The sequence below is a fragment of the Charadrius vociferus genome, unplaced genomic scaffold (assembly GCF_000708025.1).
Source record: "Charadrius vociferus isolate BGI_N301 unplaced genomic scaffold, ASM70802v2 scaffold919, whole genome shotgun sequence".
Classification (NCBI taxonomy): domain Eukaryota; kingdom Metazoa; phylum Chordata; class Aves; order Charadriiformes; family Charadriidae; genus Charadrius; species Charadrius vociferus.
In genome coordinates, this window is record NW_009653257.1 from 169,426 (window position 1) to 191,390 (window position 21,965).

Consider the following 21,965-nt stretch of genomic DNA (forward strand, 5'->3'; position numbering starts at 1 on the left):
CGGGCTTCCGCGACCCGCTCGCCGAGCAAACGACCCCCCCTCCTCCACCCCGTTTCCCCTCCTCCTCTCTCTGCCCGGCCAGGGGCTGGTCGGGGTCCTCTCGCTGGGGACACGCGGGAGGGGGTGCTCTGTTGGCCGCGATACCAAATAACCCAAGACGATCGTCACACCTCGCTTGGACGGTGCTCAGGACGGGGAGCCGAGGACCCCAGGCGAGGCCAGTCGTGGGGGAACTGGGACGTGCGAGCCCCAGCCCTCCCGCGCGCGCATCTCCTGCTCAGCCCAACCTTAGTCCTTGTGTCACCTTTCACGCGGACCTGGTGGTGATTGGGGCACGCTATGGGTTGTTCCCCTGCAGAGAAGTGGCTGTTGGAGATGGTTACTTCTTTGGTGACATGCTGTCACTCGCAAAGACACTCTTTAGGGCTGTTTCCCCAACCACAGCAGGAGAGGGGTAATTTGGGGAGGTGGTTCCTGCTGTTTTGCTGACGTGTTTCCATAAAGGAAGCATCTCCCACCTTCAGGTGGAATAGCAGCTACTTCTGGGGACTTGTGAGCAGCTCCGAAGTCCAGTCCTGCAGACCTGGCCGTGCTCTCCATCGTGGGTTTGCTTTTCTGTAGGTTGGGGAAGGGGGGAAGCTGACCATCTCTTGCTCAGCACACGCACACCGCAGTCCCCAATTCCTGCTTTCCCGCCCAGGGCAGTAGTCGCATCAGCTCCCACCTCCTCCGAGCACTGTCTGGACTCGTTATCTCTTATCACTTGATTTTCAACCAGGACCTGGGTGTCACTGGGCAGTTGTGACGCTGCCGTTTTCCCACCTGACAAAGCCACCTTCGGCTTTTGCTGCTGTTCTTGCTGCTCCCAGACTCTGTTTTTGTGCCAGTACTGCCTCCAGCTGTGAGCCTCAGTGTCTTTGCCCCATGACATGGAATCACAGAATCATAGACTGGTTTGGGTTGGAAGGGACCTTGAAGATCATCCAGTCCCACCCCCTGCCCTGGGCAGGGACACCTCCCACCAGCCCAGGTTGCTCCAAGCCCCGTCCAACCTGGCCTTGAACACCTCCAGGGATGGGGCAGCCACAGCTTCTTGGGGCAACCTGCCCCAGGGGATCACCACCCACACAGGAGAGAATTTTCTCCTAATATCTCATCTAAATCTCCCCTCTTCCAGTTTGAAGCCATTACCCCTCATCCTATCACTCCATACCCTTGTAAAAAGTCCCTCCCCAGATTTCTTGTAGGCCCCCTTCAGATACTGGAAGGGGCTCTGAGGTCTCCCCTTTTTTGCCTTCTCTTCTCCAGGCTGAACCCCCCCAACTCTCCCAGCCTGTCCTCCCAGCAGAGAGGCTCCAGCCCTCCCAGCATCTCCGGGGCCTCCTCTGGACCCCCTCTAACAGGTCCATGACCTTCTTGTGCTGAGGACTCCAAAACTGGACACAGTACTCCAGGTGGGGTCTCCCCAGAGCGCAGCAGAGGGGCAGAATCCCCTCCCGCGCCCTGCTGGCCACGTTTCTTTTGATGCAGCCCAGGATACGGTTGGCTTTCTGGCCTGTGATCGCACATCGGTGGCTCACGTTGAGCTTCAAAGGGACTCTGAGAAGTGGAGGTGTCAGGAGAAGTGGACCTCCCCCCGTTTTCTAACTCAGGCAACGCTTGGTCACAGCCTGTCAGTCCCTGGAGGGGCCTCTCCTCCACCATCGGTCTCCGCAGAGCTTTCGCTCTGCGGCAGAAGCGCAAACGACACCGCCAGTAGTCAGCAGGGTCCAAAGAGCTCTGCGCATCGCCGGAGTGGACCTTTCGCACGGCCTCGCTTTTCTCTTCCACACAATGAGTTCCTCCCTCACCTTCCCCTTCCATCACGCTGTTTACCCGCGCTGGGTAAACGGTCCCGCGGCCGAAACACGTCACGACTCTTTCAGCTTCTCACGGACCCTTTGCAGGTGTTACAGTCCCCGTTCCCAAGATTCGCCCCTACAAACTACACAATATTTTCTTCCGGGGCACAGAGACGTTGCCGGAGCGCCGCAAACCGCTGCTTTTGACTTCTCGCGTTCTTCGTGATCGGTGCTTGGGATCATAGAATCATGGAATGGTTTAGGTTGAAAAGGACCTTGAAGATCATCGAGTTCCACCCCCCCTGCCATGGGCAGGGCCACCTCCCACCAGCCCAGGTTGCTCCGAGCCCCGTCCAACCTGGCCTTGAACACCTCCAGGGATGGGGCCTCAACAACCTCTCTGGGCAACCTGTTCCAGTGCCTCACCACCCTCAGAATGAAAAATTTCTTCCTAATGTTTAATCTAAACCTGCCCTCTTCCAGTTTATAGCCATTCCTCCTCGTCCTATCACTACATGCCCCGGTAAAAAGTCCCTCCCCAGCTCTCCTGGAGCCCCTTTAGGTACTGGAAGGCAGCAATAAGATCTCCCCGGAACCTTCTCTTCTCCAGGCTGAACACCCCCAACTCTTTCAGCCTCTCAGGGATCGCTCGCCTAATATCTGCTTTTAGGATTTAGGGCGAAAGCCAGAGCGAACCTACTTCTGTGGCATTTAGGTCATCATCCCCTTGCGTAATGGATAAATTCCTTTTGACTGACTTCATGTAGATTTTAGGAACCCACGTGCGGTTTGTTGTGGCGCTGGATTTGGCCAGAATTAAGGGTTAAGGTCGAGGGTTGATCGATTGGTTTTTAGGTACGCCACTTTCCCTCCGTCGCGGTGGGTTTGAGGCCGGGTAGCTGTAGGAGAGCCCGTGCGAGCTGAACCTACATCTCTTTCGAAATGGAAGACCGCTTCGTGCTCCTGGTACGGCACTGCACCCGGATATATCTATGAGAAACACCGCAGGATCGATCTTCCTTCTTCTATAGCGGCATTTTTTAGGTTGACCAATCCAAGTTTTAGCAGGTAGGAGTCTCCTCCTTCTTCTCCGCCTTTTGGGTACGCTCAGCCAACGAGAGGGATCTGTGTCACTTAGAGATCCACGAGTGTTTCCACAATTTAGTTTCCTCTGAGATGATAAACCGAGGACTGGCCATTCCCGTTCTGGTTTCTGCTGGAAGTTCTCCTCCAGTTTGTATGTGCTCTTAAAGTTTCCTGCCCCAACAGGGAACGTAGAGGGTTGGGTTTTTTTTTTCCCCACTGTGATCCAGGTGCCCTCAGCCTATTCACAGCCCCAGGAATTCGAATCATCTGCATCACCTGAGTTTTTCCTACTCTCGTTCTTAAGAAAATGGACCCGAGTGCAGGTTAAGGAGGGAAACCAAGTTTTTGGGATGCCGTGAGCCCGTAGGAAGCCGTTCGGGTTCGTACCCCAGCACGGTGTTTCTCACTAGTCGAGAGCTTGTCGGTGTTTTAACGGCGATTGCTGCACACAGAGCAGCTCTGTGCCGTGGTGCAGGAAGACGATTGACTTCTCCAAAACCACCCCTGCGGGTCCACCCTGCTCGCAGCCTCCGGGGAGGGGGATTTTTCACCCTTTGTGGTGGTTCCTCCTGTTCTGCCTGAGAGAAAGCCATTCTGGTGGTTACTGCTGCATGGGAGAGATCCAGCTCTGCTGCTGCATCTAGGCAGGAGGACACCTTCCGTTGGGCTAGGGGAATAATGGCTTGGTCAGTAGTTTATTTAACCTATTTTTCATAGAATCATAGAATGGTTTAGGTTGGAAGGGACCTTAATAATCATCTAGTTCCAACCCCCCTGCCCTGGGCAGGGACACCTCCCACTAGACCAGTTTGCTTCAAGCCCCGTCCAACCTGGCCCTGAACACTTCTTGAATCGATCCAGAATAGTTTATGGTTGTGCCTGTGGATTTACGTGTAACGTTCCATGCTAAGTATCATCTTACAGGGCAAAAAATACTATCCAATTATATTCCATGCTCCTCCTCTTGCCCACACAAAATTGGGTCCCTCAGTAGTCTCTCTCTGCCAAGGGCAGGGCTGAAATATCTCAAAGTCCGTCACGTTTGGAGGTTGATCAGCTGAGAAGGAGAAGATTTTTCCAGATTTGAGGTATAGATGATGTGGTCTTTCTGCTGTGAATGAGCATCTTGCGGGGAGATGCTGAAACATGGCGGGATCTGGGAGTTTGAGATCCAAGAATCCGTGTCGACCAACGGTCCCACCTTGTCTCCCTGCACTGCTTTTGAGGGGGAACTCAAACTGCTGGGCTCTTGCCAGACTTCTGACAGGGTTTTACGTGTATTTTCAACTGTGCCCACCTGCTCTCTGATCTGCTCAGCAAGGGACGAGGGCTTCTCGGAACAAACCATGAAGCGCCGCCTCCTGAGAACAGGTCAAAGCTAGGTGGTCCCAAACTCAGAATCGTAGAATCGTCTAGGTTGGAAGGGACCTTGAAGGACATAGAGCCCAACCATCAACCGAACATTGCCAAAACCACCCTAAACCATGGCTTTGGCCAAGGACTTGCCAGTTTCTTGCAGAGGCTTCTTGAAGAGCTAAATGCAGTATTGTTAGTGCGAGTGGATGGTAAAGCTTAAGGAGACCTTCTCTTCCACCAGTTCCCGCTCGAGCTGCTCTCGGTGAAGGTTCTAGTAACCAACGCTGAAAGTTTTTTTTTGTTCCTCACAAGTTTCCTGCTGTGGTTTGGTGATGCTCAATAGCCCTGTGAGAACTTCTGCTGGCACCGTTCAAGCCCAGTTAACAGCTCTCTCTTCTTAGGCAGTGAGCGTAGCTGTCACATCGGAGCGTATTCCTATCTTGTGCCTGTGAATACGTGGAAAATTAATAATTAATGGCTCCTTCTCGGCCACTGCTGTGGCTCGATGAGATGGGAACGGCACGGGGTGGGGGGATGTGAACTCATTCTGCAGTTCCCAAGTAGCTTTTCTGCCTTCTAAGAGACCCGCACAGTGAATTTGGTTGTGTGAATGGCAACAGGTTGCCCATCCCCGCGCAGGTTGGAGCAGCCCTGCAGCTGCCAGGAGAAGCGCCAAGGGACGCCAGGCTCATACGTACTTCACGGGTTTGGTTTCGACACGGACTTCCTAGAAGTAGGCTGGATTGAGGAAAGGAAGGAAGGGAGGATTGCCGCGTGGATTCGCGTGGAGGTGCCTGGAGACGTGTGTCTTGGCTTGGTGGGCTGGTGTCTCAGGCTTTGCTGCTGCGGGCTGAGGAATCTACGTTGGTTGAGGGAAGCCGAAGTCTCTGGATTAGTTTTATTGATAGCATGTTTGTCCTCGGCCTTTTTGCACTGGTTTCGTGGTTTCGAACACGCTGAACCTTCAAAAGGGTTAGCTGGTTTCCAGCAGCGGTGTCGAAGAGGCCTGGAACCGGGCAGTTGGCTAATTTACTCCTGGGAGCAGGAGTCATTCATCTCCCTGACAGCGCGCTGTGATAAACGCCAGCAGGCTCCCTCCTCCCGCTCCCCCTTTGTTTACAGTTTGAGGTACGGCAGCTGGCGAAGGGTAGCGCAACGCTCAACAGAAACATCTCCGCGCTCAGCCCAGAGCCTCTCTGCCCTGACCCTGGGAACACGGCTGGTGCCGGTCTCTTCCCATCTAGCAAACTGGTGTTCTCCACGCGCTCTCCTCCGGAGCTCCGGGCTAAACCCGCGCTTTCAGACTCGCACTCCTTGGTTGGAAGAGATGTCCTTGTAAACAGCACCCAACCTGGCCTGCCTGCAGATCCTGGGTCTCACCAAGGGGATGGAGATGGTGTGGTGTGGTCCAGTCCTGCTGGATGGCTTTTGAGTTAGGTGACACGGTGTGTTGGCCCTGTTGGCCAACTTGGCTCATCCCGTGGTGATGGACCACTGAGGTCTCACTCTCTCATGCCTCCAGTGTATCTCAGGCAGCTGAATCATAGAATGGTTTAGGTTGGGAGGAATCTTAAAGATCATCTAGTTCCCACCCCCCTGCCATGGGCAGGGACATCTCCCACTAGACCAGGTTGCTCCAAGCCCCATCCAACCTGGCCTTGAGGGACCTGGCCTGAAGGGACAACAGATGGTGCTCAGCCGTGGATGTGCTGGTGGGGGGCGTTAGTCTGCGATGGCAGCGTGGTGCTGCTCAACTGGAGGTTCCTCCATCCTGGTGTTTGTATCCTGGAAGAGAAACCAAGCAGGGACCGCATGGCACTAGTGAGCGGTCCTCGAGTTGAGGGGCCTCCAGACATTATGTCTTAGGAGTGGTTGAGAAATTGGGGAAGGAAGGAGCATTAGGAACATCCTGAACATTAGGAAAGAATTTTTGACAGAAAGAGTGGTCGGGCACTGGAATAGGCTCCCAGGGAGGTGGTTGAGTCACCATCCCCGGATGTGTTTAAGAGCCGTTTAGATGTGGTGTTGGGGGATATGGTGTAGGGGAGAACTTTGTAGAGTAGGGTAGATGGTTGGACCCGACGATCCCAAGGGTCTCTTCCAACCTAGACAATTCTATGATTCTATGAAGGAGGAGAGAAATGGGGGAGATTTTTTTCTTCCGGAGAGGAAGCAACTGAGGCGTGCGAGCATCCCTCAGACAATCCTGCTCTCGGCCGCGGATCCCAATACGGTTCCCTTCTCAGCAGAGACACGGTTCTCCTCGCAGCGCCTTTCCCTTCGCTGTGCGCTTTAACGTGGGGGAGCGAGGGCGCTCCCTGCCCCTCTCGGTGCGGATGCCGGGGGTGGCTGTGGGGAGCTTCTAACCTCTCGCCCTCACTCGGATTGGGAGAAACCTCCTCTCCTCTCCTCCTGCCCTCCTCAGTCCTGCCTTAATCTGCTTTTGTCCGTTGAGGGCATTTTGGCTAAAATAATCCATTTGACCCCAGACCTTTTCCTCCTGACGCTTTGTCCTCTGACCCCACCAGCGTGGCTTTGGCTTTGTCAGCGACCGGTGTCATCCCTAACCCCGGGAACCACCTCTGCCTGGGGGTCTCCTGCCCTTCCTTCTCCTACCGCCCCGTTCCCGGCAGCCCCCCCATCCAGAGGGCACGTCCCAGGAGGGGCGCGCTGCCAACCCGCTGCCCGAGGACGGGGTCCGGGGTAGGGCGGTGGTGGCTCTAAGGTCCCCGTGGGTTAAGATGAAGGGGAGGACGGTATTTTATAAGTGCCCCTGGAATCCTTACGGTGCCTCGGGCGGTGATGACCCCCCCACCCTGTGGTGGTAGGGGAGTGGATTTGCTGCTTCCCGGTGGGATTTGCGACGCGGGAGTATGAAAGCAGCGGAATAGGAGATCCGGGGGACGCCCAGCCCTGTGCGCGCTGCAGTGGGGATGGCAGCGGGGAGCAGCTCCTCGGCTCGGCCGGAGGCGCTGGGCTGAAGGCAGAGGGTTTGGGAGACCCGTGGTCTCTCTGATACCTGGCAAGCGGCTTCTCCCGATCTCCCCCAGCGCAGAGATCCCACCTCGGGGGATGCGCCGGCCACAGCCGTCGGGAAGACTCAGAGCAAAGATGTCTCTGAGAAGGGGACTCTGGAGGGACCGGGCATCTCTAGAAGACAGAGGAAGGGCAGCCTGAGTGTCTCCCTTCTCTCAACACGTGTGTTGAGCAGCTATCAGTCGGAGTGACATGAACCAGAGCGTGTTTCGGAAGCATCCGTGGGTTGGAAGTTCCGTCAAACCCTCCTCTGCTTTCTTTGTTAAAACCAGTGGGGTGACTGGTGGATGCTGGGGGCGGAGGGAGGCAGCTCTGCAGGCGGAGGTGGGTCTGGGTGACAGCAGCTCCGGTACCCCTGGGATGAGCGCGGCGGGGGCCGGGACCCGCCCAAACCGCGACATCCCATCAAGAAGAGCCAGAGGGAGAAGTGGGGAGGTGAGGCTGGGAGGAGGGCGAGAGCGGAGGGGAATTCCTCTCGTGCTTCTGGGCTAAGGTAGTGCTCTGCTCCCACCGTCTGGTTTGTGTTCGGGGCACGGCACGGCAGCCCCGGCTCCCTCGGGTGCAAGAAATGAGTGTTTATTCGTGGCCATCCCAACATGATTCAGGGCTGCCTGGAAATTCCCGTGGGTTTCGTCCACGTTAACCCCTCAAGTGTGCGCGTGGGGAGAACGGCTTTCTGCCCAGAAGAAAGGAGACCGGGGGACACCAGGGGAGCAAGAGTGACCTTTCCCTATCTCCCGCTTCCCAAAGCCTGCTGATGTCTGCCTGGTCCGTCCCTGTCAGTCTGTCCACCCCCCGCTGTCCACCGCATCGCTCTGGGCAGTGTCCGTCCGTCTGTCTGTCTGAAGAACTGGAGGTGGAACTCAGAAGCGGTTTGTTTTTGTGGAAGAGCGCGCCGCGATTTTGAAGCCTGATGTCAAAGCCGAGGCTGAGCTCTCCTTTACCTCGTCCGTAGTTCTTTCATTACAAAGCAATGGGATTTGGGGGTTTCGATGGGGCGGTGGGACGAGAGGCATCTCCTTCACACCCCACACCCCCCAGCCCCGCATAGGGCAATCCGCGTCCCGGGGGCCCACCAGCCCAGCTCTGGGGGGTTTGGATGGTGAGAGAAAAGGGGACTTGCTGCAAAGGCCACATATTTCCCTTGTTCCTATGGTAACCAGCCCATTAAAGAGATGTAGATTAAACCTCCCCAGCTGGTGTGTGTTCATCGGGCAGCCAGGGCCCCCTCCTCCTCCTCCTCCTCCTCCTCCTCCTCCCCCTCTTCCTCTGGACCTGCCCATTGGAAGCTTTTCGCAGCAGGTGGTTATGATTTTGGGAGGAATCTGGCGGGCAGGAGGTACCGCCTGGTAGCAGGACCAGCGCAGGCGACGTCGGGAATGCGATGGGTGAAGCCAACGGAGGTGGGGGACCCCTCCCAACCCCCTGCTCCGAGGTCAGCCTGAGCTGTTTCTCCCAGGCAGAAGCGTTTGGGCAGGCTGTGGAGCTCCAGTGCGTGTTGAAGGCTAAGCTGCTGCACTTTTTAGGAGATGCTACCCAGTTGTGGCTCATATTTGTAAATGTGTATAGTATTAATACTACAGTGTAGCATCTAGAGGGGTGGTTGCCCCACCATCCTCATCAAACCACCGTCACAGGAACCACGTTCCTTCCCAGTTGAAGACCCACCTAAAGCAAAGCTTGCAGCTTCAAGGAGATGGGGACCTTCTCCGAGCTCTCATCCCTGCACGGCAGGATGGGTTGCTGCGTGGCAAGGTGTTGGGTTCAGCCAGTCAGCCCTGTGGGCACCCAAGAGCAGCACCAGTGCAGGGTGGGAGGGACAGCACCAGAAGCTGTCTCTTTTGCCCCAACATGACCCTCTGTCCCTTCCCATGTGCCTGCTGCGCCTCGGGATTATTTTGTGGTCGTACGTGTGGGTAGAGGTGGCCTTCACAGTCTATGGGGAGGTGGGACCGTTCACGACCCAGTGGCTGTTTGTGTGTGGTGGGACAAGGGGGTGAGCTGTTTGGTGAGGTGTCCACCGGTGGGGTGGTTCATGTGCATCCGTACCCCGGGACGTGGCCACGTACCGTGCCGTACGGACCCCTCCTTGCCTCTGCTCATGGGTGTTGCGGCTCATGGTCTTGGTTTGTGCGACACAGGACAGATTTCTCTTCTAATGCCCGGGAAAACTGCACTTTTAGAAGACTCGAGTGCCTGAATTGGTGAAAATATTCGCTGTAGAGCCAGCTGTGGTGTGCGGGTTTCAAGGTTTCGGTGTTTTTGAGCTCACCAGGTGTGGGGATGAGGAGGAGAGACCCGGACACTTGACCCAAGCTGGCCAGCAGGGTTATTTCATACCGCAAAGGTCACATTCAATATAAATTAAACAGTTTGCTGAGGAGTTCTCTCTCTCCCGTGATGGCTGCCACCCTGAGAACTCCTCGCCCCGGTGCCGCAGCCCTGAGCCCTTCCCTTCCTCCCGAAGCCGCAGCGCTGGCAGTGTCCCACATGGGCTGTCCCCTGCGGGGAGTGCACAGCTTCTACGGGTAGAAAGGGCTGAGTATAATCCTTGTGTATTTATATTGGTATTGGGATAATATTGGTTCTTTAGTGTTATTAATGTTAATTATTTCATCTTATTCTATTAAATCTGCTTATATTTCAGCCCTCGGCTTTCCTTGGTTTTCCCCGATTTCCCTGGGGGTGTGGGGAGGGGTACATCGGGTGAGAGAATAATTGTCTGAATGACAATAAATCGTTGTGGGTTCCTCAAACCATCACGCTCATCCTTCCCCCCGCCAGCGTCAGCCCCTCGGGGTGCGCACAGGGCTCCGGTCTAACGCCTGCCGCCTTTTCCACAGCCCGATGCTCACCTACCGCGTCGACGCCGACAAGGGGTTCAACTTCTCGGTGGGTGACGACGCCTTTGTGTGCCAGAAGAAGAATCACTTCCAGGTCACGGTCTACATCGGCATGCTTGGAGATCCCAAGTATGTGAAGACCCCCGAGGGCCTGAAACCCTTAGAGTGCTTCTACCTGAAGCTGCACGGAGTGAAGGCAAGCGGGAGCTAAGGGCCAGCAGCGAATCCAGCAGGGAGAAGGGGTGCCGGGCAGACGGTTGGGGATCAGGCAACACCACGTCTTCATGTGCTACATTGTAGGGAGAGTGCTGAAGGCCAGAACAAGGCAGATCTTGAAATATTAGTCCTAAGATGGACTGCCTGGGTGTCTTCAGGGCTGCCTCTCCCTCGCTTTTGGCTCCAGAGGTATATAGGGACTTTGGGGAGATCTTTTCAGCGTCAGCTGCCCCCCTTCCAATGGAGACACCCATGCTTGGACAATGACCGCACTCAGGTTGGGTGTCGTTAAGTCAGTTGTGCAGAGTGGAGGGCTGGGCAGAGAGCTGGCACGTGCTGGGGAGAAGGAGGTGGGAAGGGGAAGGTCTCAGCTTCCCGCTCTTTGTCACACCCCCAAATCTCTTCTCTCCAGCTGGAAGCCTTGAACCAGTCGATCAATATAGAGCAGTCGCAGTCCGACCGCAGCAAACGGCCCTTCAACCCTGTCACGTGAGTATGGCCCGGGGTGTAGAAGAGGGTCATAGAACAGAATCACAGAATCTTTTTGGTCGGAAGGGACCTTTCAGACCATCAAGTCCAACCGTCAACCCAACACTGCCAAGTTACCACTAAACCACATCCCTCAGCACCACGTCTACACATCTTTTAAATACCTCCAGGGATGGTGCTTCCACCGCTTCCCTGGGCAGCCTATGCCAGTGCTGGACAACCCTTTTGGTCAAGGAGTTTTCCCTAATACCCAATCTAAACCTCCTCTGGAGCAACTTGAGGCCTTTTCCTCTTGTCCTTGGTACTTACTTGGTACTTGGGACTTGGTACTTGGGAGAAGAGACCGACCTGCCCCTCTCTACGACCTCCTTTCAGGTAAAGAGCGAGAAGGTCTCCCCTCAGCCTCCTTTTCTCCAGGCTGAACGCCACCAGGTCCCTCAGCTGCTCCTCAAAGACTTGTGCTCTAGTGGGAAGTGCTACTGGGGAATAAACAATAGCAGGAGAAGACAGGGAAAGGGGCTGAGATGGAGGTCTCGGGATCGTACTGTGGGTGTCACACTTTCCAGTTTTCTCCAGTTTCCCACAGCAAAGTTCTCTCTTCACTTTGCCCACTGTGCGCAGTTCATAGACCCGCTTTGGTGGAGCACACCAGGAGATGGCCGTTCCCCAAAGAACCTCTTCTCCGGCGGTGTCCTCACTCGCTCCTCTCTTTTCCCTTCCCCAGGGTCAACCTGCCTCCGGAGCAGGTCACCAAGGTCACCGTGGGGCGGCTGCACTTCAGCGAGACCACAGCCAACAACATGCGGAAGAAAGGCAAACCCAACCCAGACCAGAGGTGAGGAGCGCAGGTGCCTTCTCCAAGTCCTTCTGAGCCCTCAAGGCCTGCGGATGCGCCAGTCCCCGGGTTGGGGAATGGGGTTGGAGGGAGGGGGACATGGGGAACAGGTCCTGAACTGGCTGTTCTTGTCTGTGTGAAGGAAAGGAGGTGTCTGCTGTGGCCACAAGAAGGTTCTCCCCAACTCTGAGGGGTTGGGGTCCCCCACAGCACAGGGAGAGGGGATGTGCCAAGCCCACCGTGACAGCTTGGTGCCTCGTCGGACTGGGCAGTTCCCCGTGGGGGATGGCACCCTGACCTCTCTCCGCTCTCCACAGGTATTTCATGCTCGTGGTGGCCTTGCAGGCACACGCGCAGAACCAGAACTACACGCTGGCAGCCCACATCTCCGAGCGCATCATCGTCCGAGTAAGTCCCTCTCTCCTCCCTCAGCCCCCTGCAGGTCCCCCGTAGTCCTTTGTTGGATCTCCTGGGCAATCCTCCTGCCTTCCTCTGGCTTTTCGGTGCTTTCCCCACTCAGCCCTTTCCCACCTTCTCCAGACTCTTTACTGGGTTCTGCCTCCAGCCTGTCCACACCTGCTTAATCAGAGCAGCCTCAGGGCGTGCAAGAACCTGGTGCGGGGTAGGGAAGGTGTCCCGTTCTCCCAAGGCTGGACCAGTGTCCAGGGTAGAGCTGTTGGGAGTGAGGGAACAGCGTTATTGGGACAAGTTATTTGTGTTTCATTCTGCCCCTCTGCTGCGCTCTGGGGAGACCCCCCTGCAGAGCTGCCTCCAGCCCTGGGGCCACCAACATAAGAAGGATGTGGACCTGTTGGAGCGGGGCCAGAGGAGGGCACGGAGATGCTGGGAGGGCTGGAGCCCCTCTGCTGGGAGGACAGGCTGGGAGAGTTGGGGGGGTTCAGCCTGGAGAAGAGAAGGCGAAAAAGGGGAGACCTCAGAGCCCGTTCCAGTGCCTAAAGGGGCTCCAGGAGAGCTGGGGGGGGACTCTGGATCAGGGAGGGGAGCCGTGGGACGAGGGGGAATGGTTTGACACTGAAAGAGCGGAGATTGAGATGAGATATCGGGAAGAAATTTTGCCCTGTGAGGGTGGTGAGCCCCTGGCTGTGGTTGCCCCAAGAAGCTGTGGCTGCCCCATCCCTGGAGGTGTTCAAGGCCAGGTTGGACGGGGCTTGGAGCAACCTGGGCTGGTGGGAGGTGGCCCTGCCCAGGGCAGGGGGGTGGAACTGGATGATCTTTAAGGTCCCTTCCAACCTAAACCATTCTATTATCGTATGATTCTGTGACTCTGCAGCGGGGACAAGACCTCCAGGTGTGGGAAGAGTGGGGACCTTCCCAGGGCAGCGCCTTTTGCCTGTGCGAAGGCGGTGGTGCTCAAATGCAGAGGAGCAGGAAGAGATGGGCACCATCCCCAGACTCTTCTGGAGCTCTGTTGGAGCCTTCGGCTCCGAGACATGAAGGCAGAGGGTTAAACACGAACAGAGGGACCTCAGAGTCTGCAGGCAAGTAAGTCCACGATGAATTAGGTAGTCTCCAAGGTGCCCAGCCCAGAACTGCAGGGAATTGCGGGCAGCCTGCTCTGCCCCGTCTCAACTTGCGTGTGGGTGACGGAACCATGGCAGCAGAGCAGAACCCCGGGATTTGGGATGCAGGAGCAACAGCCATGTCACTTATGGTCTCTTCTTGCTGTCCTCTGTGGTTCTGGTTGGGGTTTTTGGAACAGCTCTGATAGCTGAGATAACGGGCAGCTCAAGAAAGCGAGGATATTCCTGTAGGGAGAAGAACAGAGCGGGCAGAGAGGTTCCTGCAGAGAGATGCTTAGACATGGCCAGCAGATGAACGCCGAGGCCGCCTCTGCGGTCAGGGCAGGCCGGGATCTGTCCCCAGGGCTGGCGGTGGCTCCCTGCCCCTGCCGCTTCGCCTTGTGCCGCCGCGAAGCTCCGTCTCCCGCCTCCCCGGCCTTTCTTGTCTTCTGCTGGCTCTGCCCTGCCTGTCTGTCCGGCTCCCTGCTGTCCCTCCCGGGAGGCTGGAGCCACCACAGCTCAGCTTCGAGGCCTTCCTGGGGCTGTAGTCCAGCGGGCCGAAGAGGACACCCGTGCCGGGATCTCATGACCCGGGAGCGTTCATCCCAAAATCCCCCTCCTGCTTCTCAGGGTTCCTGGATGAACATGCCCCAGTTTCAGCCGAGATCTTCCCCGTCCTCGTTTCTCTTCTGGGCAACGATGACACTGCCGCGCCATCAGGGTGCTCCTGCTTCTGCCAAGCTTTGTTTCGCAGGTGTTTCCCACCCAACGCTACTGGGGACGGCACCGTCCAGGCCACCGCAGCAGCTTGGGGCTCTCTGATGTCCATCTGTTGCCCGTGGCCTCTCCTGCTCTACAGTCCCTCTGCACCGTGCGTGGAGGGGATGGGTCTGGGGGGGCTCTCCTGACATCCACACTCTCTCTCCATCTCGGAGCGCCTCTGCCCAGCAGCACCGCAGCGTTCCTCACCTTGGTTTTGCTCCTGCGGCTTCTCAGTCCCCGCTTTCCTGTCTCTCCGCAGGCTTCCAACCCTGGCCAGTTCGAGAGCGACAGCGACGTGCTCTGGCAGCGGGCGCAGCTCCCCGATACCGTTTTTCACCACGGCCGGGTTGGCATCAACACCGACCGCCCCGATGAAGCCCTCGTGGTCCACGGCAATGTGAAGGTCATGGGTTCGCTGATGCACCCTTCAGACGTCCGAGTGAAGGAGGACATCCAGGAGGTAAGAGCCGGGCAAACCGGGCTAGCTTTGGGGTGATCAGGGGTCTGAAGAGGCGTCGCAGAAGGTGTGAGCGTCCTTGTGAGCCTGTTTTAGCTGCCGATTTTGACACGGTCCTTACGGACAACCTGAGCTCCTGTTGACCAGATGGGAAGCGCCTTGTCCCGGTCTGTCCCAAACACAGCCTGTCCACCGTGTCTTAGGGAATAGCGACTCCTCCACTGTTAGCCAGAACTAGGGAACGCAGAGTTACGAACCTGGAAACGGGTGAGTATGTCACACAGCCCACTGGGACTTGCCAGAACCTGGGTGGGAGGCCCAGCTCTGCTCTGAAGTCCTCTCAGCTGGATGTGCTTGTCCAGAAAAGCTGGGTACCGTCACGTCTCGTATCTGTGAGGACTGCCCCGCGCCTGGTTGTGCGATGGGAATCGGTCTCCTCCTGGCTTCACTACCCGAGGAACGTGTCCAGTGACCAGAACTGGAGATCAACCCCAGTGCAAATGCTGTTTGTCCTCACGGCTGGTCTGAGCAGGGGTCGGGGCTGTCTGGTGAAGTTCTGTCTCGCAAAGATATTACCGTGAGCCATAGTGGGTTTTGCTGCTTGGAGTTGGAGTTATGGGAACTTAAGAAGTTCCAGTTCAAGAAGGACAGGGAACTGCTGGGGAGGGTCCAGCAAAGGGCTACGGAGATGAGGAGGGGACTGGAGCATCTCTCTGCTGAGGAAAGGCTGAGGGACGTGGGGCTGTTCAGTCTGGAGGAGAGAAGACTGAGGGGGATCTTATCAATGCTGATAAATCCTTCAAGGGAGGTGCCGGGGGAGAGTAACAGTCTGTTCCAGTGGTGCCCAGTGACAGGACAAGAGGGAACGGGCACAAAGGTGATCATAGGGAGTTCCATCTTCACATGAGGAGGGCCTTCTCTGCTGTGAGGGCGGCAGAGCAGTGGCACAGGCTGCCCAGAGAGGTGGGGGAGTCTCCCCCTCTGGAGCCATCCCAAACCCGCCTGGACGCCGTCCTGTGCCACTGCTGGAAGTGTCCCTGCTCTGGCAGGGGGTGGGATGGGGGAGCTCCAGAGGGTCCCTCCAACCCCCACCAGTCTGGGATTCAGTTAAGGAGCAACACCCCACTTAGGAGTTGCATGTGTCTGGTTTGTCCCAGGTGGACACCACAGAGCAGCTGAAGAGGATCTCCCGGATGCGGCTGGTGCACTACAACTACAAGCCCGAGTTTGCGGCCACGGTGGGCATTGACAACGCCTCCGAGACAGGTATGGGCCCCGGTTGACCTGCTCACGTCTGCAGCGCTGGACCTTACTTTCTGCCACCTCCGGCGGTGTTTTGTTCGTGGTGCCGAGCGGCACTGCCCTTCCTTTCCTGGCGGCTGTACCCGGCTCTGCCCTGGGGCGTGGGGTAGGAGAGAGGGGGCTTCTCACCACCTGAAGTTTAAGCATCTAATGAAATTCCCTCTTCCATGAGCGGGAGAGAAGATGGCGCTTCCCACAGGTGACTTAGAGGGCTTCTGCGATAAGGCTTCTCCAAGTACTCGCCGCTCTCCAGGGGTACAGCTACACGCTACAGCGGGGTGATGCACAGACTCCTGCCAACAACCGCGTGGACCGGAGGAAGAGCTGTGGCAGGAGGAGCCCTGCCCAAACCACCTTGACCCACTGTGCTGTTTCCACGCAGGTGTCATTGCTCAGGAGGTAAAGGAGATCCTCCCCGAGGCTGTGAAGGACACCGGAGACCTGGTCTTTTCCAATGGGAAAACTCTTGAGAACTTCCTGGTGGTGAACAAGGTTGGTGGTTGGAGGCAGGAGGGGCAGGGAGGCCGTTGAGACATGGCTCAAGGGAGTTGTGGAGCTGGAAATGGAAGAGGGGAAACTGCGATGCCTGGGAAATACTTCTAGGCCACCACCACCCATATAGAGTTCCAGACCTAGCTGGTCTTTCAGGTGTCAGAAGGAGCCCAGGGTGGACGGTTGGACATCTGCAGGGAGGAGTTAGTCAGGTGTTGGTGAAAGTTGGCAGCGTGTCCCTCAAGAAGGGCCCCTTGTTGGCAGCCTCCTGCAGGGAGGCCCTTAGTCATAATCTCTCCTTTCTAGATAAGATAAGGTGGTTATGTCAAGGTAACCCAGAGCACCTGGCTGCCTGACCTCTCCGTAACCTGTGGCCGCCTCTTCGCTGCTCTGGGCTTCGAGGGGACAACCTTCCATAGCACACATCAAGGGGACAGCCCTCCCAAAGCTGCCGTCTCTCTCTCTGCATCACTCTGTCCAGAGTAGGAATGGTCAGGACTGACCCTAGTGCCACGTTTCTCCTTCGTGGAAGCCGAGATCCCTCCAGTTACATCACCAGCGAGCGGTAGCTGCGAGCGTGACCTTTTCTGTCCCATCTGCAGGTGGCCAGGCCGTTGCTGGCCTTTGTTTCTGCCCACAGCCCTCTTCACAGAATCATAGAACTGTTGAGGTTGGAAGGGACCTTTAAGATCATCAAGTCCAACCATTAACCTAACCTGACAAAACCATGTCCCCGAGTACCGTGTCCACCCTTTTTTTTAAACACCTCCAGGGATGGGGAATCCACCACCTCCCTGGGCAGCCTGTTCCAATGTTTGATAACCCTTTTAGTGAAAAAAATTTTCCTAATATCCAATCTAAACCTCGCCTGGCATAACTTGAACCCATTTCCTCTCGTCCTATCTCCCACGGGCCGCAGCTCAGCATCAGGAGGTGGTGCTCGCTGTGGAAGGGCCCAGCGCGGCAAACTGCGTGGGCTGCTCTTGCTGAGCTCTCCAAAGAGGCATCTACTCGCTCCTACATATTCTCCGTGGTGTCCAAGAGCCTCTGAACACAGTAGACCAGCACGCCGATGAGATGTTTTGCCTCGGGGAGCTCCGTATGGGGCAGCGGAGTGGCAGAGCCCGAGGGTGGATGAGGGGCAGGGGTGAAACCACAGTAGGTGGGATGCTACAGTTGTGCCGAAGGGAGATGCTTGTGCTGGAACGTTCTGCCTTTACCAGAGGGGCTGCAGGGGGAAGGTTGCTCTCCAGAGGCTTCTGGATTTGAGCTCTCCGTTGGTCTGGATGACCTCAGGGATCCTGCACCAACATTTATTGTTTTGGTTGGGCTTGAAGAGGATATCATAGAATCATGGAATGGTTTGGGTTGGAAGGGACCTTGAAGACCAACCAGTCCCACCCGCTGCCCTGGGCAGGGACACCTCCCACCAGCCCAGGTCGCTCCAAGCCCCGTCCAACCTGGCCTTGAACACCTCCAGGGATGGAGTTTCCACAACTTCTGTGGGCAACCTGTCAAACCTCTCTCTCGTACTTGCATCCAGGGGCTGTAGAGATCTTTGAAGTGCCATGTTGGATGATCCCCTGCCCCCAGAGCTGGGCGTTGTGTACCCTCTCCCCTGGGACAGGCCATGGGAGAGCAATCAGGGCGGCCAGATCCATGGGAGCAGGAGTGCCTCCCCGTGCCAGGCCGCTCAGATTCCCAACCTGTTCCCTGGTAGGAGCGCATCTTCATGGAGAACGTGGGAGCCGTGAAGGAGCTGTGCAAACTGACGGACAACCTGGAGACCCGCATCGATGAGCTGGAGAGGTGGAGTCACAAGCTGGCCAAGCTCAAGCGGCTGGACAGCATGAAGTCAACCGTGAGCTCCGGGACGTTCAGGTACGGGGCGTGCTGAGGGCACGGGAGCCAGAAGGGATGTCTCCTTTTGGGACCAGACAGCCTTGGGTGACAGCTGGGTTTGGGAAAGGGGAGATGGGGGAGGAGTGGTGGGGTGTTGGCAGTTGGTCTGGGGTAGGTTCAAGGAGCCGAAATTGGTGAGACAGATCTGGCATACGCATACCACTTAGACCAGCCCCCAAAACCCTGGTGTGAAATTGTCTCCACGTTTCCTTAGCGTAAGCGAGCAGCTTTCTCAGGGCAAAGAGTTTCTCCTGCTTCCAACCTCATCGTACTGACCCTGCTCAGCTTGTGCAGGTTTTGGGGGCAGAATTCAGGCTCTTCGGGCGACGGACCAGCGCTGCGCCTACCCTTGAGCAGATGAAGTGATCAGGGTTTGGGACTCTCATGCCGGGCAGAGATGTCTCCCCTACCAGAGAACCGCATTTTCCCCGGGAATCCCTTTGATCGCCGTCCCTCTTTTCTCCTTGCAGCCAAACGGGAAGCCAGTTCAGCCGTGCGGGAAGCGTGCCCCACAAAAAGAGACCCCACAAAGTAGCCAACAAGGTAAAGGACCGCTCCCGAAGGAGCGCGGAGCTCCGCGGGGACAGGTGGCCTGTCTAAGCACGGGCATCTACATGGTTCTCCTGTGTTCCTTCCACATGCTGCGGAAGGAGAGGCCTTCTCTGCTCCCATTTCCATGATCTCTCCTTCTTTTTCGTCTGTACTAATGAAGGTGTTTCATGGCTTCTGCTCTACGGGGGTTCAGGGCTTGTGGGGGAGGAGGAAGAGAGCTTGGGGTGGGATTTGCGTGAGGACCAGAGCGGGAAGGAGCTGATCTTGGGGTTTGTTTTTTTTTTTTTCTCTTACAGTCACCGTCAGTCGTCCCAGAACAGGCCTGCATCAGCCAGCGCTTCCTGCAGGGCACCATCATTGCCCTGGTCATCATCATGGCCTTCAGGTGAGACCGCGCACCCGGCGGCTGCCGCTTCTCCGGCTCATGGGTTTGGCCCACGCCATCCGTGGGGTGTGGAGCGAGGGGCGCCGTGGACCTCCGGCTTCTTTCGTGGGCTGAAACCCCTCGGGAGCAGATCAGAACCTCACCCCGTGCCCGTCCTCAGCCTGTACCTCTCTTTTTCTTCCCAGTGTGGTGTCCATGTCCACGCTCTACGTGCTGAGCTTGCGCAGCGAAGAGGACCTCGTGGATATCGATGGGTAGGTACTTGTGGGCTGCGTGGGGAGGGGTGAGGTGACCGGGGGAGTCTGAAGCGTAAAAACCAGCCGTTGTGGGGTTGCTGAGCACGGTTCCAGTGAGTCAAGCTGCAAAAGCCAACCAAACGCATCCGTACGTCCGAGCGTGACGTCACTTAAATCATCTGGAGCGAGAAGTGAGGAGCAGAGAAGAAAAAGACAAGACGGTGCTGTTTGGCCGCTCAGGTGTCCACTCGCGGCCGGTCTGAAGGTTCTGCGGGCGCCTCTTCGGCTGTCGTCCCGCTGGTGGCAGTGGGGCAGGGCCAGGCCGTGCTAGGCAAGAGTCTTCCTCTGCCAACCGTGTCCTTAGCGTGGAGAGGACATTGAGGGACCGGCCCCAGCCCGGCAAGCGTGGGCACGGGCGGCCTGTGCCGGGCGCTCGGTTTTGGCACGCTTCGCTCCTTTGGGAGTTGGCGTTACCCGATAATGAGTCTCTTTTTCTCTCTCTCTCCTCTCCCTGTCCTGTTTCTCTCCCTCCTGTCCCGGTTACATCTCTCATCCAACCCGTTTCCTTTCCGCTTTCTCTTTAATTTTCCCATTCCCGTCTTCTCGTTTCCGTTATCTTCCGTATCCTCTTTCATTCCCCCATGTCCTCCTCATCTTCTCCCCCACCCTGCCTTTCCTTCCCGCCTCCCTTCGCTGTCCCGTAGCTCTTTCGCTGTGCCCACTGCCTGTCTCCTGGCCCTCTTTCGGCACGGGGGTCCCGGGGTCCCGGTCGCTCTATGCCCACGGTATGTTACTCTTTCATTATACTGTTATTTAATTGCCGCATCCCTTCTCTCAATTCCCCTTCTTTCTGCCATCTGCGCCGCAGAAGACCGAGAATCTTAAGCAAAAATGGAAAGCGAAAAGAAAAGGATGTACTCCAGCAAGTGGGACTCCAGGAGGAAGGAGCCTGGACCCCGTCAGGAAGGGGAAATTAGGATTAGGAGCTTGAAGGCCCAATTAATCAAAGGCTAAATAAAGGAATCGCACGCTACAGGTAGAGCAGGAGCAGACGGTGTGAAAGGAGCGGGGGGAGTGTGTAAAAAGGATGAAGACTTTGAAGAATTAGCCAAAAAGCTGTTCCCACCCTCTCTTTACGAGTGATTACCTTTATTGTGGAGGGTCACTCGCAAGTACAGGACAGTTTACTGTGCAAAAGGAGGACAGGAAAAAAAAAAAAACACCCTAAATTATTTCTTTTTGTGAGCCGTCGCCGCTGGGATTGTTTGGAAAGGTACTGACACGGGGAAAGGTGTCCCAGTTCCTCGTTAGGTACGGATCAGTTAATGGGATCTGTTAATGGGATCTGCGAGGCTGCGGCAAAGCACTTCCCTTAACAGACAAAGAGGTCCTACCTGTCCGCCAGCACCCTTGGGACCAATCCCTGCAGAAGGAGCGGCGGAAGGCACGATTAATTTGTTCTTTTAAGAACTCCACATCGGCGCGTTTCGCAGGAAGCTATTAAAAAAGAAAAAAGAAAAAAAAAAAAAAAAAAAGAGTAATTGCACGTGGGATGCAAGATAAAGCCGTGCGTGGAAAGCGTTGGCGAGGCAGTGAAGGAACATGAGGGACAGGGGCAGGATTTTGGCTGGGGTGAAGGTTAGCTCCAGAGGCTGGTGTCCACATTTCCTCCGGGAGACCGGCATCGCATCTCCTTTCACCAGAAAAAAAAAGAAAGAATAAGATAAGGGGGGTTGGAACTCGATGATCTTCAAGGTCCTTTCCAACCTAAACCATTCTATGAGTCTATGATAAGTCTCGCGGGTGACAAAGTGGTATTTTGAGTTCTCTAAATGAGCGAAAGCTCCGTTTACCTTTGAGAAACTTGGAGCGACGCTAAGGGGACGGGCGAGACGTGGGTACAGGACACGCAGAATGTGGGACAGATAAAACTGAACCGGGCAGGGTCTGGACAGGTAAGGTCTTGAACATCTCTGTTAGGAGCTCAGTAAAAATTCCTGCTCGGTGGAGACAGCTACAGCGCGTGAAGGGAAGAGCCGTGGTTCACCCCGTATCTCTGTAGGCGGTAGCTGGTGCCCTGAAGTGGTGTTGCTCCGGGCTCCTTGTGGAGACGTGGGAGAAAACCAGCACGAGGCAGCGGTTCCTCCCCTTTCACATCTGCCTGACCCTCGGGAGATGCCTGGGACGTCCTCAGCTCGGGTCTTGGTAGCTTCAGTGGAACACCTGAAGTTACACGGGATGAATCTGGGTGGGATTGTGTGTATTTCTGAAGGACAAGGTGAGGAACAGTCTGTCTCCGAGAGAAGGGGCACCTCCCTTAGGGAACGCTGAGTGCTTGGAGCCCGGTATGGCCTCATGTGTTGAGCCCCGAGCCCGTAAATCCACCCCGGGGATCGCTGTTGGAAACCAAGTCCACTGAGTAGACCCTGTTCCCCAGGGAGCATCGAGGGAGCATTGCTGGCGTCTTCTGAACCAGCTGGAACTTGTCCCTGCCGGACGTGGGACCGCCACACGATCTGCTGGGGCTTTTCCTCGCTTTCCTTCGCGGCTTGAGTGCACCTCTCCTGCTTCTCCTTTCCCAGATGGCTCTGCTCCCCCTCACCCTTGCGCTCTCCACCTCTGCCTTTGCTCCGCGTACCCGGTCCCGTCGCCCCG

At 56.5% G+C, this 21,965-nt stretch overlaps 1 protein-coding gene across 1 annotated transcript in view; it reads left to right on the top strand.

Moving 5' to 3' along the window:
- MYRF (myelin regulatory factor) overlaps positions 1-21,965 on the top strand; it is an 80,072-nt gene that overhangs the window by 53,862 nt on the left and 4,245 nt on the right. The window contains 13 exon segments of the mRNA XM_009893154.1: positions 10,163-10,358; positions 10,791-10,867; positions 11,592-11,702; positions 12,020-12,110; positions 14,244-14,444; positions 15,599-15,707; positions 16,126-16,235; positions 17,956-18,116; positions 18,608-18,680; positions 18,986-19,074; positions 19,260-19,328; positions 20,015-20,095; positions 21,893-21,951. Coding sequence (XP_009891456.1) covers positions 10,163-10,358; positions 10,791-10,867; positions 11,592-11,702; positions 12,020-12,110; positions 14,244-14,444; positions 15,599-15,707; positions 16,126-16,235; positions 17,956-18,116; positions 18,608-18,680; positions 18,986-19,074; positions 19,260-19,328; positions 20,015-20,095; positions 21,893-21,951 — 1,427 coding nt within the window.